The 17,654-nt window shown below is 37.1% G+C and overlaps 3 protein-coding genes across 5 annotated transcripts in view; all 3 read right to left on the reverse strand.

The window, feature by feature from the left end:
- The window catches only part of LOC106959869 (chloride channel CLIC-like protein 1), a 9,807-nt gene extending 7,079 nt beyond the window's left edge, over positions 1–2,728 (reverse strand). The window contains exons 1-8 of one of the 2 annotated variants that reach the window (XM_015052697.1): positions 2,416–2,728; positions 2,245–2,325; positions 2,041–2,148; positions 1,533–1,643; positions 1,128–1,349; positions 693–833; positions 506–605; positions 276–373 (exon numbers count right to left, since the gene is read on the reverse strand). In XM_015052697.1, the coding sequence (XP_014908183.1) occupies positions 276–373; positions 506–605; positions 693–833; positions 1,128–1,349; positions 1,533–1,643; positions 2,041–2,148; positions 2,245–2,292 (828 nt within the window). In that variant the 5' untranslated portion in view covers positions 2,293–2,325; positions 2,416–2,728. Of the gene's footprint in view, positions 1–275; positions 374–505; positions 606–692; positions 834–1,127; positions 1,350–1,532; positions 1,644–2,040; positions 2,149–2,244 lie in introns of both variants that reach the window. The other variant, XM_015052696.1, reaches the window with a different exon arrangement.
- A 669-nt stretch (positions 2,729–3,397) lies between these two features.
- Positions 3,398–7,795, reverse strand: LOC106959871 (uncharacterized). 2 transcript variants are annotated; one of them, XM_015052698.1, is made up of 9 exons: positions 7,703–7,795; positions 7,373–7,460; positions 7,243–7,296; positions 6,309–6,455; positions 6,123–6,222; positions 5,645–5,742; positions 5,339–5,485; positions 4,891–5,262; positions 3,399–4,499 (listed from the first exon to the last, which is right to left on the reverse strand). In XM_015052698.1, exons 2-9 carry the CDS (start codon positions 7,448–7,450, stop codon positions 4,392–4,394), a joined length of 1,104 nt encoding a protein of 367 aa, XP_014908184.1. In that variant the 5' UTR covers positions 7,451–7,460; positions 7,703–7,795; the 3' UTR covers positions 3,399–4,391. The 2 variants fall into 2 exon arrangements, with proteins under 2 accessions (XP_014908185.1, XP_014908184.1); XM_015052699.1 differs by having other exon boundaries at positions 3,398–4,499; positions 7,373–7,779.
- Positions 7,796–8,967: 1,172 nt separating this feature from the next.
- On the reverse strand, positions 8,968–17,050 carry ftsj3 (FtsJ RNA 2'-O-methyltransferase 3). The gene is made up of 21 exons (XM_015052704.1): positions 16,858–17,050; positions 16,622–16,727; positions 16,178–16,224; positions 16,013–16,092; positions 15,799–15,898; positions 15,523–15,717; positions 14,940–15,055; positions 14,667–14,771; positions 13,786–13,886; positions 13,311–13,397; positions 13,068–13,235; positions 12,836–12,971; positions 12,512–12,699; positions 11,631–11,745; positions 11,410–11,491; positions 10,745–10,901; positions 10,507–10,601; positions 10,228–10,330; positions 9,842–10,025; positions 9,632–9,726; positions 8,968–9,489 (listed from the first exon to the last, which is right to left on the reverse strand). Exons 1-21 carry the CDS (start codon positions 16,922–16,924, stop codon positions 9,258–9,260), a joined length of 2,559 nt encoding a protein of 852 aa, XP_014908190.1. The 5' UTR covers positions 16,925–17,050; the 3' UTR covers positions 8,968–9,257.
- Positions 17,051–17,654: the final 604 nt, after the last annotated feature.

The following is a 17,654-nucleotide window of genomic DNA, read 5'->3' on the forward strand; positions in this document are numbered from 1 at the left end:
GGTATTAAGTTTTTAGGGTGATATAAAAAATTTAAGGGAAGAAAAAAAAAAAAAAAAAAAAGAAATCTGTCAGGGAAGGAATACGTTTCAACAGCACGATTCATGTAAAGACCTGCTGCACAGGTCCTAGTTTTCGTGTCATGATTATGCTAATGTGAATAACCTGGCAGCATGATTAAGCTTTTACATAATACTAGGCAGATGCTTCAAGCGTTATAACAGGTCCGTTTACCCCCTCAACAAACATTAACACATCCATCAACAATAATGCCTACCTTGGTTGGAGGCACCAGCAGGAGGGGGTTAACCATGAGGACTTCATAGTATTTTTTGCAGGGGTCATCTTGCAGAGTCCAGGTGGTTCTGAACCACTCTGGAGAGTAATAAAATAAATAATTCATGCAACAGTTAAAAGAGCATTTCTTTTACTGAATTGGGCAAATATTAAGTTGAACCAACTGATCCGGCTTTCATCGAATATGTGTGATTATGCTCGACGGCTTACCTTTTAGATTATCCCTCCAGTTAATTTTCTTCACGCCGGTGCATTTTTCATTAAAGTTTTCCATCTGTACTATGTCGTTCTGGTGCTTAGCGAAAGCAGTCTGATTAAGCAAGAAAAGCACATTATTCCTAAGCTCTGCATGGCAGCGAAATAAAACAGCAAAACACCTGGAAGAGCTCGTTTTCACCTGGTACAGATAGAACCAGTTCCAGATTATACTGACAAAGAAGGAAACGGCAAACATCCTCCTGAACTGGACCAACCAGGAGACGGCTGACCACAGCTGGGTGCATATTATGGTTGATATAATGAGAACAAGTATCATGATCTGCAAAACAGGGAAAAGAAATGAGAGTTAACATAAATAACTTAACACCTAAAGCTTATAAAAGATACTTAGAAGGTTTTAGTCAGTCTAGTTATTATTATTATTTAACGCTACACCTGGTTAAAACCTCAGTTACAGTATAGAACTGTACTTTTATTGCTGGTTAATGTTTAAGAAAGGTAAAAAAAAAAAAATCTGACTGCAGGCTTGACCTTTGACTTACTTACGAGATACACAAGGCCAGCTGACCTGTAACCTACTAAAAATACTATACATGCAAAAGAAAATCAATACCTTTAATACTGTATCCAGCTCCACACCGAAGGAATCTTCAAAACGCCACTTCCAACCCTCATAATCATGTTGTTTAAAGTCCACCAAAATCTGACTGACTGCATTGTCCAGAGCTCCCGTTCTCCATCGATCCTCGCCGTCCAGAAGTGACTCAATTTCAGTCATGGCTTGTTTGGACAGCTTGATTTTGGCATCATAGAAGACATCCGACGAGTCAGTTGGCTGATGAGATTAAAAAAAATAGACAGAAAATTGATTGTTTTTGTTTTGTTTAGTGTCTTAATAAGCTTTTTGGGTTCATTCATATAAAAAAAACACCAAAAGCTACTGTGCTTCATAGTGAATCCAGTTATAACGGGCACCATAATAATGATTTATAATGGCTTGTATTAAATCAGGACCCACCACACCAAGTCTTTGTATTTCCTTCAACAGCCTGCTGAGGAACCGCTTGAACACTGGGCTGCAGGTAGGCTGTTGTGACATGCGTGCCATCTCCTTCGTCTGGTCCTCAATCTAAAGCAAAGTAAAACAATCCAGATGACTTTCTGTACATTCATACTAACACTAATGTTTTTGGACTGTGTGAGGAAGCTAGAGTACCCAGAGAGAAACCACACATACACAGGAAGAATAATGTCAACTCTACACACAAAATCGGGATTCAATCCCAGGAAACTTCTTGCAAGGCAACAATGCTACGGTTACTGTTTACAAAATAAAATGGTTTACTATTTTCATTCATTCTTTCAAAAAAAATACATGAAAACTCGTTTAGTAAGTCTTTATATTATGCTTCTTTACACGTTTCTGAATCCAGCATACATAGCTGCCATCTTTAGTGTCTGCTGCTGTGAGGCTGAAGGACAGTGAACATTTTACGTTTAAGTCTCTAACTTTGGTGAGCACTAACTTGTCTCTGCAGATCCTCCTTCTGCTGATTACAGGTCGTCAGCTCAGCCTGGGTCTGGTCCTGGACGTACTCTCTTCTTTTGGTGACCACGTTGGTAAAGGTTGTTGGCTGGGAAGTAACACACCCACAGGCTGAATACGGCACCAGAACCAGAGACATCACCGTATTTTTCATGCCACTCAACGAGTTTGTGTATTAACCAACCTCGGGAGGTTTCTTCATCGTTTTGGTGCTAGAATCGTAGTTGAGCATGTCGTAAGGATCCAGCCAGTCGTCGTCTGCTTCCTGACCCCGAGCAGACAGTGACAGGTAGCACAGCAGCAGTAAGAACAGCATTTTGTACAGAGGACCAACTAAACAGCAGCTCCAGCCCACCTCAAGACGAACTAAAGCAATTATGTCGAGAGGATACAGCTACAGCGACAAAGAGCCTATCGAGACACCAGTTTTTGTTCATGGCTTCATTTAAAACATTACGGCGTTACCGAAAGTAAAAGTTACCGCCACATAAACGCTTCCAACCGCACAACAACACGAAGTAACAGAGGATCCAGGAAAGATCTTTTTCTTCTATAGCGTTTACTGGCGGTTTACAAACTTGGTGTATTACCGCCATCAACTGGACGGAGAGATGTAATTCAGAAATATTTTTTTCCAGGAAAGATCCGGTTTCGGCTACGTTAAAAAAACCGGAAGCAGCTTAAGGGATTATGGGAAATGCAGTTTGTCATAAAACAAATATTTAAAACTGATGTCTCTCAAAATAAAGTGGAAATAAGAAACCACTGATTGCCTTCTCAAATGTGTTTTTAAAATATTCAGTCAATAGCCAAACCATTAAAAGGCTTTGAATTGGTTATATAGTTTATGCAATTAGGGTTCTTAGAGTACATCTAAAACTACAAGGAAGTAAATGCCTTTTAGCGATATCAGATTAACTTCACCTTCATTTTCATTATCTGAAACTAAAGATTTAGATTTTTAAAACATCAACCTTGAATTTGACTGAATTAGATTATTTCTCAAGAAATAGTAACACAAAGAAGAATTGGAAGAGCCCCAAACAACTCAACCTCAATTTAAACCATTAAGATCATCCCTCCATCTCCCCTTTTTATATACTGAACAGGTCCAAGTAAGAGATAAGCCTCATGTAAGTCTACAGCGTAATTTAAACACATAATTAAAAGTAGTTTAAGTTGGTGGTGTCTTAAAAGTCATATACAATAAGGTTTAGAAACAGGAAAAATAACAGAAGAGCAATAAAATTGCTCCTCCTGCTCAAGTACTGAGCTCATTGTGTTTGATGTAGAGTGACACTCAAAAAGGATATATTCCAATAAAGAATGAGAAGCTTGAACCAAATTATGAAATCCAGTTTTTTATTTTACACAATTTCTATACATGGCAACACTTTGCTGAGGTAAAAGCATAAAATATTAAACTCCAGTTAATTAACAAAACCCTCAAAATTGCACGTTAGTATTACATGGGCTGCAATAATGCAGAATCTCCCATTTCAGGTCTATTTCAGCAGAAGACCAAATTGCACTGCATACACTGTAATAAAACGTCTGTCAACCACAGCTGCAAAGCCTCACCAATTTTTTAAATTTACCTGATGATGAACAGCAAAACAAACTTCTAGGTAACATAGACACATTAATTCTGGTTGTTTTAATACAGACAAAAATACACATTCAAAGTAATTTTTCACATCGAGAAAAATATTTCCATCCGATTGTAGAAATATCTACTTCTTACCGAAAACAAAATCACAGTGAACCAACAAACAACACTAAAACATGAAATGGAGTTGAGTCACTGATTAACATTTCTTTGAATACTCAGCAAAAAGTATTTTTTTTTATCTTTATAAAGTAACATTTATAACTTTCTAACTCTCCATATAGTGCTCATTGTTTACCTTAAAGGAGTTTCTGAATGTATGAATTGTGCAATTACAATAAATGGCTACCAAGTGTTCATAACAAAAAAATACATTATTTTCTTTTAAAAATAAAAATACTAAACGATTAATTTATTTTGTCTTATTTAAACATTTTTTGCTTATTGCTCGCATGTTTCTTCAACAGCCTTTTCTTGCAAATGTAATACAACTAGTATTAATCACAGTGGTAATATTAAGTCTTGTGCATCAGGGAACATTTCCCTTTGTATCTAAAGAAAAATAAAACACTCCTGATAAAGGAGCAAAGTGTCTTGTTGCGCCTACATTCAGCTTATCACAGAGAAGACATTTTACTGTTCTCGAGACGATTCTACAATCCAAATATGAGTCAAGCCGTTAAATGCAGATAACTTCTGAACAACAAACTTTGCTTTGAAGTCTAATCCACTAACTTTGGACTTGTCTCCTCAATAGAAGTCGGTAGCAGCTTAAAAGACGGCCTTAGAGGCATGGAGGACGCGTCGTCTTCCATGAAGTCTTCTTTGTCCTGCAGAAATGGTTTTACAATTGATTACAATAAAACAACTCCAAATTTATAATAAAAAAAAAACAAAAAGCACCTTATGTTAAATTTATAAAAGAAAACAAGATCATTTATGAGAATTATTTTCTCAACGGCACATTATTATTACAATTGGCTCGTCAAGTTTGAACAAGTTTGAAACATAAATAAACACATCCTTATTAAGCTTGTTTTCTTCTTTTAGACAACGTGAATATATAAATAAATATAATTAGTGCATAATATTTATGTTCTATTATTATGATGTATTATATAAATATGGTCGGCATTCATTATCTATGTTGTATTCAAACAACTGTCACAGTTTTAAAACATGTTATTTGACATGGTTTTATACATTTTCAAAAGAACCCACCTCCAGATCAGCCTGTGAAGGAGTCACGTTGACTGGGCACAAGCTGGCTGGTTCATCAGTGTCGGCAGCAGACTTCTCACGTCTTTCCTGCTGGCTTGTGAGCCTTGAACTAACAGAGGGATTCTCCATCGCCTCAACATTTTCTTTGTTCTCAGTTTTTCTAAGTTTAGGTTCGACAAAGCCCAATGTCTCTGCAGCGATGCTACTTCCCATGTTATCGACAAGACTTTTATCAGCAGCTTGGTCAGAACCCTGGTCAGACGCAGACATCCGATCACCATCCTTCACTCCTGAAGGAAGATCTTGCAGCTTATTCACTGGTGTCTTGGTGTAGTGCTGCGGGCCAGGCTCTACACTCTCTTTCAGGAACCACTGTGTATCAATAAAACACAAATGTCAGTAAAGTGATCATATATCCAGGGTTCATGAAACCTTGGCTTCTCATTACCGAAATGACGAGCATGATGATCATGAAGACTAGAAACTGAAGGGTAACTGGCAGATGGTTTAGGATTGCTCGATGAAGCTCACTTAACCCCTCCCCAAAGTGTCTTAGTGGGTCTTTCATTAAAATCCTGAATGTAAATGATACTACCTAAACAGAAAATAATGTTAAGAACAAATAATTAGAACTATCCAATTAGAGACAGAACTATTCCAAAACTGGGAACTAGCAGGACAAAGTCATAGCTGCTGTTTTTTTTACTGTTTTTGTACAGAACAGACACACAAACACATACACCATGTGACCCACCTTGATTGGACGTACAAGAAGGAGGGGATTGATTCTAAAAAAAGCATAGTAATCTTTACAGGGGTCGTCATGGACAGGCCTGGTGGACCTGAACCACTCTGCAGATTAGCATGAAAATAGTTTAATTAGCCTGACCAAAAACGAGCTTAGACAACTTTAAATCACATCATCTACAACATTTAAATACTATGTAATCAAAAACGGGTTTCCCTTTCAAACCTGACTTATGTCACAAAATCTCCTCCCACCAAAGAATTGGAAGATACAACATTTACGGTAATATAAAAACATTTTCAGGGTTTGCTGTAATTCAGCTGTGAACCACCTGGTTTACCTTTTACAGGGTGAATCACAGAGAGGACGGATTCAAAGATATAGAAACTCTATATCACTCAATAATCTTTCAAACAAGTGAAGATAACAAATCAGTATAACTTCATTAGTTTGCATTGCTATGCATTCATAAGTGTTATCCTACCTTTCAAACCATCGGTCCAATCCATTTCTTCTATTCCTTTACATTCTTTATTGAGGTTTACTGTTTCTCTGATGATGTTTTGATGCTCAATGAAGGCAACCTGAGCAAACATTGAAAGCATTTGACGGTTGAACACTGGATGACAGCTAAACACAAAGCTAGAGAAGCAAAGGTGCTCTGGTTTACCTGGTACAGACAGAACCAACTCCAAGGAATACTGACAAGGAAGTAAAAAATCAGCACCCTGATGAATTTCAAGGGCCAGAAGATTAGAGGACCAGAAAACTTCTGGTTGCAGATGATGGCTAACAGACTCAAAACAAGCATCCCGATCTGGAAAAAGAGGGCGGCAATAGCAGGTAAACGAGATGGGGAACATTTATTCTTTAAGGCATGAAAGAGACAGATGTCAACAACTTTAGTTAAAGTTGGATTTCAAAGTGGTGTCTTCAAATACATTTTAAACAATGTTTTATGTGTAGTTCTTTTAGTAATCCATAAATTCACTTACAGTTTCCACTTCTTTTTATGCAAAATAAAAATGTGAAAGCAGGATTGCTCATTTATTTTTGTTTTACCCATCTCACCTTCATCTCTTATTAGCTTCCGTGTCCCTTCTAAGGAAAAACATCCTTGCTCTTCTGCTTCCAGGTGATGGACTGAGCAGTGCTCCATGTGACAGTCAAAATGTGGGACATAACTTCCTCAAGTTATTCCTCACCGGTTTCCCTTTCTCTTAATGTTTATTCACTATTCTTCTCAAATAAATGTGCTAATTCCATGTGTTAGGTTAGAGCAAGTGCACCAGATATATATCCCGATTATGCTGTCCCACATTTGATTGATGAATAAAGGCAACTACTGCAAAAAACATTTTAATTATCCACGCACTAAGACCTCAAGCCAAAATTAGTATAACTCGGGACTTTTATGATGCAAGGAAAGTTACACCACCTGCCACACCATGCAGCCGTCAAACATTTCTGATGTCAAACATTTTAATGTTGATGATGTGCGTGTGAGTGTGTGTATACCACAATATATTTCAAATCACAATTATAATTATTTTGAGCATTTTTAAAAACGGTGTTTCTGCAAGCGCCGTTGTTGAAGCACTAACCTGCCTCTGCAGATCCTCCACATGTTGACTAGTGGATCTCCAGTGTGGCTCAGTCTGAATACAGAGAAAATGAACGCTAGGACTCATTTTTAAATAAAAATGTCTGCATAAAAAATAGATATAAACGAACCTTTATCGTCTTTCGCATTGTTTTGGCAACTGCATCATAGTTGAGCATGTCATAAGGGTCTAGCCACTCGTCGTCCATCTGTACACGCCTGGGAACAACAGCAGCAATAAAAGCTGGTTGATAATGCCAAATTCCAGTTTTCACAATACAAGACTTTCAGCCAAACTAAAATAAAACGGATGATGATAAGTGGCGGACTTCACAGCACCTCTAACCTAAACCTAAGTATCAACCGAAAGTGACAGCACGCTCGACGAACTTATTTATCGGAAAAAAAACAGAGCGGTGTCCAAGGAATATGGCGAGGAGAGACGAACCGTAAAAACTCACAGTGAAATATCGAGATTTAATGGCGACTAAGGTATTACTGTCGACATGCCCGGTGTACTACGTAAATGGGCTGCTAAGTTTATGAGGAGGAGCTGTCCGATATAGAGTCCTATGCGCTCCGCCTTCTTTTAAATGCTCTCGCTCAACATAATTTACGATAAAGACTCCCAAATACTTCACTGGTTTGTATGACTCTTTAAGATATAAAATGCTCAAAATAAGTGATAAGATTTTTTTTTAAAAAAGGCAAATATTTGTTTACAGTATATTTTACTGTTATTTTTCCAAATTAATACAATAAAATAAAAACATTTAAGCAGATGCATTTCATTTTCTCCAGATAACTGAAAAGTGAGCTTTGCGCTAGTTTCAGAAAGTACAAAAACTTAAAAGACATCATTGTATCTCCTGTTCAGGTTTGTTGTAAACAACTTTGTGCCTGTGGTGCTAATGTCAAATAGATAATATATGAGCAGAATTGAATTAGCTTAAATAAATTACATCATAAAATTATGCAAATATTTAGACAAGATCCAGAGGTTGTATAAGTCGAATCATAACTATGAAGAAAGTTTAGCATAATCCTCTAAGGAAGTAAAATAAAATTAGGACCCCCCATTAAAAAAAAAAAAAAAAAAGAATTTCAATTTAATTTAAATTAAGATCTTTAATTTAAGTTATAATTTAATTAATCTACCTGTAGTCACAGTAAATCATGTTATTAGCAATATTATAACTCAATAATAATTTGCTTACTATGTAATAAAATGAGTACTTATAATTTCTGGTCGGAGAACAAGAAAACATTGCCATGTTTTTTTGGCGCCTACCGTAATAACCTACGTACATGCGCAGATAAACATGTCGACTGTTACCCACTTCACTATTACAAAAGATTACGGTCAAGAGGCTGAATATAAATATCCATCATCATATATCATCGAACACAAATGTATGTAATCACCACCTGTGGTGACTACCTGCAACTTTTATAACAAAAAATAGTTTAATAATAATTTGAAAACTGTATTTTGTATTTAATTTGATTATCTACCTTGCATTAAAGTTTGTTCAATGATTTGAAACATTGTAATGTTATAATGAAACATTATAATGTGACAAAAAAGTAAAAAATGAAGAATTCTGTTAGTGATTGTTGTTTTCACAGCATCACAAACGTCATAGTTTTCCAAACCTTTAAAGACCTCGGACCTAAACCAAATATAAAGCAAAACATGAAAATAAAAACAAGCACTTACCAACTAGTCTGAGCAAAACATTTATTGTCAAATTGTAAATATTTACAAAACATTATGAATCCATTTACTGTAGTTAGGATGAACTGCAGTTCATCTGCTGGGAGGAACAGCATCTTTAAAAAAGATGTAATAGTAATATCAGCATAAACACCACCACAACAGGTCCAAAGTTCTGGCTTAAATACTCTTTCAGTCATATTTACCTGAAAACAGTATTTAAAAATAAACTCCAGTTCATGTGTTCATCACAAAGAAGCTTGATGTGTATGTGTAAAAGAGAAGGAGAAAGTTCAGATTTATTTTCCTCTCTTCCCTTTACCACCCTTAGGCTGTCGTCCTTTTCCTTTTCCTTTTCCTCGCTGTTCTTTTCTCTGCACCCCCCGCATGTCCTTCTTCATGCGTCCATCCACCACTTTGAAGAGTCCCTTCACTCCACGAGGCCGACTCACCTTCTTGCCAACACCTTTTTTGGCTACCAAGTACGTTACTTCTCTTTTTTCCTTTTTCACGCCTGCTTTTTTGTAGATACTGACAGAATGAAGAAAAAGAAACTTGATTAGTGTATATATATATATATATATATATATATATTTTTTTTTTTTTTTTTTTTTTAAGTTAGCATCAACCAGTAAACGACTGCAGCTCCAGTCTCACAGTTGTCAAAACAAACCTCTTCAGCTGAGCCATCTTCTCTCTTTCAGAAATGTCAGCAGTGTTGACGACAGCCTCGGCCTTCTTCTTGGCTTGCTCCATCTTCTTCAGCATCTAGAGGAATCCAACAGAAACTGGACTTAATCTCTGTCCATTCTCTAAATTACAATGATGTCAATCTTCCTGTATATCTTCAATCTGACCAAGTTTCACAGAATTTTTCTCTTACCCTTCTCTTCTTCCTGGCCTTCGCTTCAGCCACCCGTTTGATTGGCCGGGCATTGATCTCTTTCCATTTCTGTTTGTATTCCTCCACCATCTCCTTGGTAACAGGCACTGGCCGTTTCCTGTGTTTGCGTTCATCATCCAGGAACCACTCCGGTACTTCCCATGGCTCGTCAGAGTTGGCAAACCTGCAAAGCACAAACCATCAGCCCCTCTGTACGGACTCAAAATATGCAAATTCATCCAACCCAACAGTGTGGTTCATATTGTGCCTAGTGTATCAAGAAACAGTAATAATAATAATAATAATAATAATAATAGTTTTGTGTGTTATCTAGGGGAGGAAGTATGCACATTTATGAAGTATGACTTCCAAAAGCAGACATTTACCTGTGGAAGGAGTGGTCTACCAGATCTCTGGCTCTCTTCTTGGATGTAGCGATCTCACAGCCGAGTGCCAGACCCTCTGCGTCCAGGATACGGGCTTTTTTACCTGGAAACCGAAGGAAACAGTTTTAATGCAAAGTTCGACAACTACTAAACAAATTCTGCAGTAGGAGAAAGCTAAGGTTTCAGCATTTGACTTCTTGTATCCCAGCCTGATAAAATGTTGCTCTTTCCCCCACAAAACTTACATTTCTCTGTTCTCATGGAGGCTTTAATACTCACTGATGCTTTCAACAGGAACGACCTGGAAGTTGTCATCTTCAGCTCCTCCTGATGCCCCTCCGGATCCCCTGGCTTGCTTCATTTTTGTAATCTCACTGAAACAAAACAAGTGAGACTTGCTTATCAGTGCACTGTGGCTGCGGCAGCAGTGCTCAACTATTTAAACTTAAAATTTCCTTCCATTAACTCTGTGCATTTTGGAGGAAATGCAACACAGTCAGAGAAAATCAAGTTTTACTTTTCATCATCGCTGCTGTCGTCCGAGTCGCTTTCCTCTGCTGCTTCCTGTGACGGTTTTGGAGTTTCCACCTCTGCAGGAGCAACTTCCTCTTTTTCTTCCTTGTCTTCTACTTCATCTTCACTCTCTTCTTCAGCTTTCCTCTTTCTCCCCTTCCCTACAAAATGAAAAAAAAACTGATTTAACAGATTTACAGAGCTGTAAAATAGTAACCTGATAAAATTTTTTCTGCAGATATTGTCACAGCAGTTTCACTTTAATAGTAAACACAAACTGCTGTAATTCAGACTAATGTTCGCCCCGTGTGAAAAAATCGATATAATAGCTGCTTTTAGCCATTACTGGTAATGAGTGTTTTACATCAATAGAGAAATTTTGACCCACTATTAGTAAAATTGTATCAATTCCACCACTTAAAAAGGTTTTTGAACACGAATGAGTAGTTTACAGAGATAATATTGGTGACTAAACAATGCAGTCAAGTTGAGTTGAAAAGTTAATAGTGGTGCTAAAGTTAGTAAAGCAAATAAATGTAATGGCAGTTTGAAGACTGAAATAACTCAAGCTATCTTCACAGTGAAATGTGACCAAAAAGCAAAAACAAAAGAAATCTGCAAACATTTTTCATTTTTCTGAGATAAGAAGGATAAGAGACGATGGTTTACCTGACTGTTTGCTTTGGAGCCACTCAGACTGTTTGAGTTCATTCCCTGCATCACCTTCCAGGTCAATTTCTGAAAAGATGCCCTGAAGAAGGAACGAAAACAGAGATGCCAACCGAGTGTGAAACAGATTTAAACATCCAATTAAAGGAATGTGATATGAAGTGAAATACAACTTATACTTGCAGAAGTTGAATTAGGAAAAAATGCATGCATGGACTAACCTTGCTGAACCACATGTTTGTTTCTCGCTCCAACTTCTCATTTTTTCCTTCCAGTTCCACCAGCAAGCCACCGTCCTGCTCCTCTTCCTCCTCAGCTTCCTCCATGAACTTCACTCTGGGTAATAAAAATAGGAACGGTGATGATTTTCTGTCAAAACTGAACTATGTTTTAAAACCATGTCTCAGACATGGCAGAAAAAAAATTAGGGCCGTACAACATATCGTGAAGATTTCATCAAGATTTACTTTCACGTGTTTACTAATTAAATATGGATTCCAAAAAATAAATAAATAAAATAAAACAACATTTTGGGGATATAAATACTAAGAATAGGAAAATATAATTCAGAACAAATGTCACAGTTGCCTACACATTTCACTGTGGTTTATTGTAGTTTTAAGTGCTCGTGTTGCATACTAAAACGCTTGAAAACTCTAATATGTATGTATTCCATATTTTTCCATAATACTTTGTATTAATCTAAATAATAAAAAAAGAATTAAATGTTTGTCTCAGCATCAGGAGTAATTGCTTTTCTGTTTTAAACAACCATAATCAGATTTTTCTTTAAGGTATTTCTATTGAAGGCTGTTAGCACATAAAAAAAATGTTAAGACAAAACAGATTTACACAACAAGATGGGAAGTTTTCTAGAAATCAAAGAGTGAGGAGCTTAAACATCCATTTTCTTTATATTTTTAGGCTAATAATTTATTAGACTTTGTTGCATTCAGTGTTTTTCTTGCAGAATAAGTAACTTTACTTGTTTATTAATCTAAATCGAAGCTGAAAATATGACATTTCTTTGTTTCTGGTTGCTTCTCCGTTAAAGCCGAGGGATCACTGTAAGATCTTCTTGAAAGATAAAACCATCACTTACTTCTTTGGCGCTTTCTTTTCCAGCTCTTTTTGTTTCTGTTCCACTTCTTCTAAGTCCTCTTCATCCAAATCAGATGCCAGAGAAATCTCATCCACATCTTCGTCCTGGTCTGAAAGGTGGATGTCATCGTCTCCGTCTCCCAGATCACCCGCAGCCTCCATGTCCCCTTTGGAGATATCAGTCAGCACCTGAAGGAAGAATGTCAAAGAAGGTTTTAATTCATCTATAAAGAACATGAGCAATGTCGTCTTCAATGTGGAAATGAGAACAAGAGCTGACAATGATAGAGGCTCATTAGTGTTCTTAATTATGTTTGATCATAACCTGCTGCTTCTTGAGAGAGGATAAGGAAAACAAGGATGAGTCGGTGGTGCCGGCGATGGAGACACCCGGCAGGTCCATCTTCAGCTCCACTCTCTCCCTCTGCTTCCTCTTCTCCTTCAGCAGCTTCCTCTTCTTCCTGATGAAGCACCAAAGCTCAAGGTAAATACACACATCATAAAAATAAAGCAAAAATAAACTGAGGTTAAGCTGCACCTGAAACGTAAAAACCAACCGTTTGAGCTCAGCCACTTCCTGAGCTTTTAGGTCAGCCAGTTTTCTCTCCATTTCATCTTCCTCCTCATCATCCTCTTTTTCCTTGTTCTCATCCACTTTTTCCTTCTTCTTCTTCTTTACATCAGATTCATCTTCTGAGTTGATGCCCTCCTCATCTGAACTTAAACTACAAACAAGGCAGAGTGTTTATATATCCCCTGTGACGTTTCATTGAAACTTCACTTTGTGTAAATGTGTTTACCTGATCTCCTGGTCAAGTTGCTTGGCCTCTTCCTTCAGTTTCTTTGCTAGATATCTTCTCAGTTTTGCTCTCCAACTCAGCAACAAACTTTATGAATGCAGAGGAGGGAAAATCAACACCAATGTAAACTTACAATAATGACATCTTGAAATCAAATGTTTCAATGCGAAAGCAGAGCAAAATTAAGCTGCATTATGTCATTATGTATTTTAATAGAAGAAGTATGCATGTGTAATATTAATGTGATGAAACTTGGCTGTGTCTTGGTCTGAGTTATTTTAGACACTTAGGTGTTTTAGTTTGGTCCCATTCTTTAATAGTAAAAACTCATGTTCTTCTGGTAAATTTATTCTAAAGTTTATTTTATATATATATATATATATATATATATATATTCAAATAACTAAAAGGTGTTAATCTTAACTTCAATAGTTGAATGAAAATCACTCAAAAAAGACCAGATAAAATGACCCACCGGAGTTCTTTGCGCCCCAGGACTTTGATGTCCTGACAGCACTCCTTTATTTCATTGGAGGTGGCCGAGTGAGATTCCAAGAGCGGATTGTCAAATTTGATCTGAAAGAACGGAAGAAAGAGTTAAAATAGATATTTCATGCTATAGCAGAGATTAATAAGAGCTTTCTAGTTTTTCCTGATAACTCTTAAGATTCTGGACATTAGAGATGTCTGAACAATTAACTTGATTTACAGGGTCATAAAGGCTGTTTGAAAACTTCTTTACCATGTGGAGTCACATAGAGCAGCTTGGTTTTATAATTTAAAACACTTAAGGTTTGTTCAATCTGGACATGATGATTTGACACCAAATAAATATCTTCAATATGATAGTAAAAATCTACATATTAAAAAACAACAACAACCTGGGTTTAAAACTTCAGGATCCAAACAAAAATTGTTTAACAAGCAGCTGTTTAAAACACTGACAAGAAATCAAAAGGCACTGACAGGCATGCTATTATCTTTTTAGTGTCTTTTGGGCACCTGAATAATCTTAACTTTAGACTATAATGTTGCAAATCAAAGATAAGAATTTATTAGTTTTAAATATCGACTAACTTAAATTTTATGTATCTATTGTTTTGCAAACTAGAAAAGTAAAAATGTCTGGAAACATAGCATGCTTCTACCTTTAACCAGAAAGGGAAATAATTAGTAATTGATCATTTACCAAACTTTTTAAAACTGTTTTGATATTTCATTTAAAAAAAAAAAGCAACATGCCAAACAATGAGTAAATTTCAACTATGTTTGTTTAAAATGACTCTTCTACAGAAGAATTTAAAAAAAAAAGGAACAGGTTTGTTTAAAGGTTGAAGTTAATAGCAACAATCTTACCTCGCTGGCTTTTGCCAGAAAGTCGACAGGGTTTTCGGCCTTTAGAAAAGCCGTCACTGTAAAACTGTGGTACAGCGTCAAATCACCATCGGTGTATCCCTCCGCCTACAACGCACACAGCTGCTTGGTCAATGGCAGGTCAAATATCTGGGATCTTTGCTTCCCAGTACATTTCTAATGCAACATGTCATCAAGATCAGGATACATTTTTTTATTGTACCATGTACATATTTAGACGCCTGAAGCTGATATAAAGAGGTGAATTGTGCTTGCCTTTGGCTTCTTGACAGCGACGAGCTCCTTCACAGTTTTGACCTGCACCTCCACCTCTTTGAAGGCGTGCTTGGGGTCAAAGAATTTACTGTCAATTTTGTCTGGGGCGACGTAACCTATTCAACACAACAAGAGCTTGTTTTAGATATGCAGAAATGCTATTACATACACAGTTATCCAAAAAAAAAAAATAGAAAAATAGGACACCTTGAATTTTAAATTATTTAATGTTAGCATGTCAGTGTTTAAACTGTTTTTTGTTTTTTTTATCTCGGGGTAAAAAGAAATTTAATTACAGGTAAGCACCAAAAATTAACTTTGCTGATATCAACAAAAAAAATGTGTTTTTCAACTGAGAAAAACACTGGACACCGTTTATAATTAATGTTTCTCTTCTTAACTGAAAAAACCTCCGAGATGTTTCTGATAACCATCGACTGGTGTTTTTTTTTTTTATTTCCTACATTTATAGACTACATCAGAATGCCTGAAAAGGTTGTCATGGTCTGTCCTAAACTTTCAAATGACTAAATATATTAAAATCAGAACACACGTTTCAGTCACATCTCTAGCTGTCACCTACCTTGACAGACGACAAAGATTTCTGCCGACTCGTTTCTGGATGCTTGAGGCTTAGTGGCCTGCACCTTCTTGAAGAACTGCTGGAAGATCCACAGCAGCGGCTGATAGTCTTTGGAGCGGAAAACCTTTGTGATGAAAGTGCCGCCTTTGGTCAGAAACTCACAGGCCAGCTTCAGAGCCATGAGGGTCAGGTGAGCTGAGGAGGAAAAGGAGAGATTTTTAAATCTACTTCAAAAGCAGAAATGAACAATTTAATCAATGTCTTTGTTTATTTTACCCTGGGAAAAGGCATCGTGCTGCCAGTTGGTTCCCACATTTGGGGCTCCGTCGTTTAACACCACATCTGCTTTCCAAGTTTGAAGCTCCTTACGGAGAGCCTGATTGGAAAACGGAAAACATCTCAGGCAAACAAACTCCACTCTCTAACACTGTGGGACGGTTTTAAAGTGAACTCCTTGTTTGGCAGAAAAAGAATTGAGCGGCATTCACACCTGTCTGCACTTCTCAGTCGTGATGTCTTCTTGCAGCATCACCACGTTGGGAATGGGCTTAATGGGGACCAAATCGACACCTGACAGGAACACAGACAATTTTAGTTGGCATACCAAGCACACAGATAATTGAATTCAATACCTGTGTTTCAACACTATACTCACCAATGATGAGACTTGAAACGGGCATAAACTTTGATGCTACCTGCAACCTGGAAAGGACATTTCCAATCATAATTAGATTATTCAGCATTCTTTATTTTTATCAAATGCAAATTTATGGCATTATTTGAAAGGTTTCTGTACAAAAGTCCAACAGTCTTCATTTCAAGCTTACATTTTACATACATGATCTTAATATCATTGAAAGGTCCTGTGATTATTTTTTTAAATGATTTGTTTTGACACTCAACTCTAAAGAAATTCTACTCAAATGCCTAAATTTTGTACTTTGCTCTCTTAAATCACAAAATCTTTGCGACGCCAGGGATCGTTCTGGTTAGTTAAATGCAGATAACTATCTTTCCTTTATTCAGACAGCTCAGTCATGTTGCACACTCTGTCTGAAGATATTGTAATGTTAGAGATAAAAGTAGTCAGGCTGCTCACCATCCTCCAGGAGCAGCGCACAAATCCACCAGAGCCCTCGCTTTCTGCAGAAACTGGAACTTACGGTTCAACTGGATGAGTTTGAAGGAAGACCGAGACCGATAACCTGAAGACAACAAAAAACAAACCTTATGTAACAATAAAATCTCCTAAAATCTAAAGCTTAACCAAGAGCTAATGCTAACACCGACCAATGAGCCCTCTGCCTCTGGTTTTTTCTACTAACATTACTGTACCTGTTTCTTTCGCCAGATGGTAGAATTTATCTTTCCTCGTCTTTCCTACTTTTAGCTTCTTCCCCATCTTTATCCTGGTTTGTTAATTCTGGACTACGGTGCTGAAAAGTCACAACTGTCCCAAACTCATAAAAACAACACGTGTGAGTGTCTCTGCTCAGATGTTTGGCGTCACGCTGTCTCTTCTTCTTCTGGTGTTTCCATGTCGTTCAGAGAAGATGGCCCCACCTGCTGTCTGCTGAGTATAATGCAACCCATAGTCTATAAAAAGCGCTTCTGGTTGGGTTACTGTTCTTAACGTTTCTGTATTAATGCCAAAATTGTTGTCTACATTCAGTGGTGGGATGAAACGTAGTAGATGTACTTCGTTACTAGTACATTTTTCATGTATCTGTACTTTACTTGTAGATTTAATCGTGCATACTTTCGACTTTTACTCGACTACAACATACTTTTACAGTAAATATCTGTGCTGTATATTTCACTACGTTTCTATAAAGCGTTGCTTTGCACGTTACATCCAAGTCGCATTGCGGTTTTTTGGACGTGACTTACTAATTACGTGTTTCGGGTACAGCTGTCAGCCATCGCTTCCCCCTTTCACTCACAGGCGGCACTCTAATACATGTGTAGTGGTTTTTTCTGAGTGGAAAAAGTCTGTCTAATCGTCTGTAGGAAATCTAACTTGTCCAAAGGAGCCTTTTCAATCATTTCAAATGTCCAGTGACTTTCTTCCACACGCTTCCATACCATTCTGACTGACGTGATGCTGTTTTTTTCACTATTCTGTCCCCATA

Source organism: Poecilia latipinna, unplaced genomic scaffold (genome assembly GCF_001443285.1).
Source record: "Poecilia latipinna isolate Pla-1442-1.1 unplaced genomic scaffold, P_latipinna-1.0 Scaffold1126, whole genome shotgun sequence".
Taxonomy (NCBI): Eukaryota; Metazoa; Chordata; class Actinopteri; order Cyprinodontiformes; family Poeciliidae; genus Poecilia; species Poecilia latipinna.

Bases quoted from the DNA above. Each gene is read 5' to 3' on its own strand.
- LOC106959871 (XM_015052699.1), bottom strand. From the start codon at position 7,450: ATGGACGACGAGTGGCTAGACCCTTATGACATGCTCAACTATGATGCA. The intron at 6,456-7,242 runs GTTAGTGCTTCA...CTCTTTTTCCAG, and splicing joins TGGAGGATCTGCAGAGGCAG to ATCGGGATGCTTGTTTTGAG. The intron at 5,486-5,644 runs GTGGGTCACATG...TTTTCTGTTTAG, and splicing joins TTCTTGTACGTCCAATCAAG to GTAGTATCATTTACATTCAG.
- ftsj3 (XM_015052704.1), bottom strand. From the start codon at position 16,924: ATGGGGAAGAAGCTAAAAGTAGGAAAGACGAGGAAAGATAAATTCTAC. The intron at 12,972-13,067 runs GTTGGTTTTTAC...GTGCTTCATCAG, and splicing joins GAAGTGGCTGAGCTCAAACG to GAAGAAGAGGAAGCTGCTGA. The intron at 12,700-12,835 runs GTTATGATCAAA...TTCTTCCTTCAG, and splicing joins CCTCTCTCAAGAAGCAGCAG to GTGCTGACTGATATCTCCAA.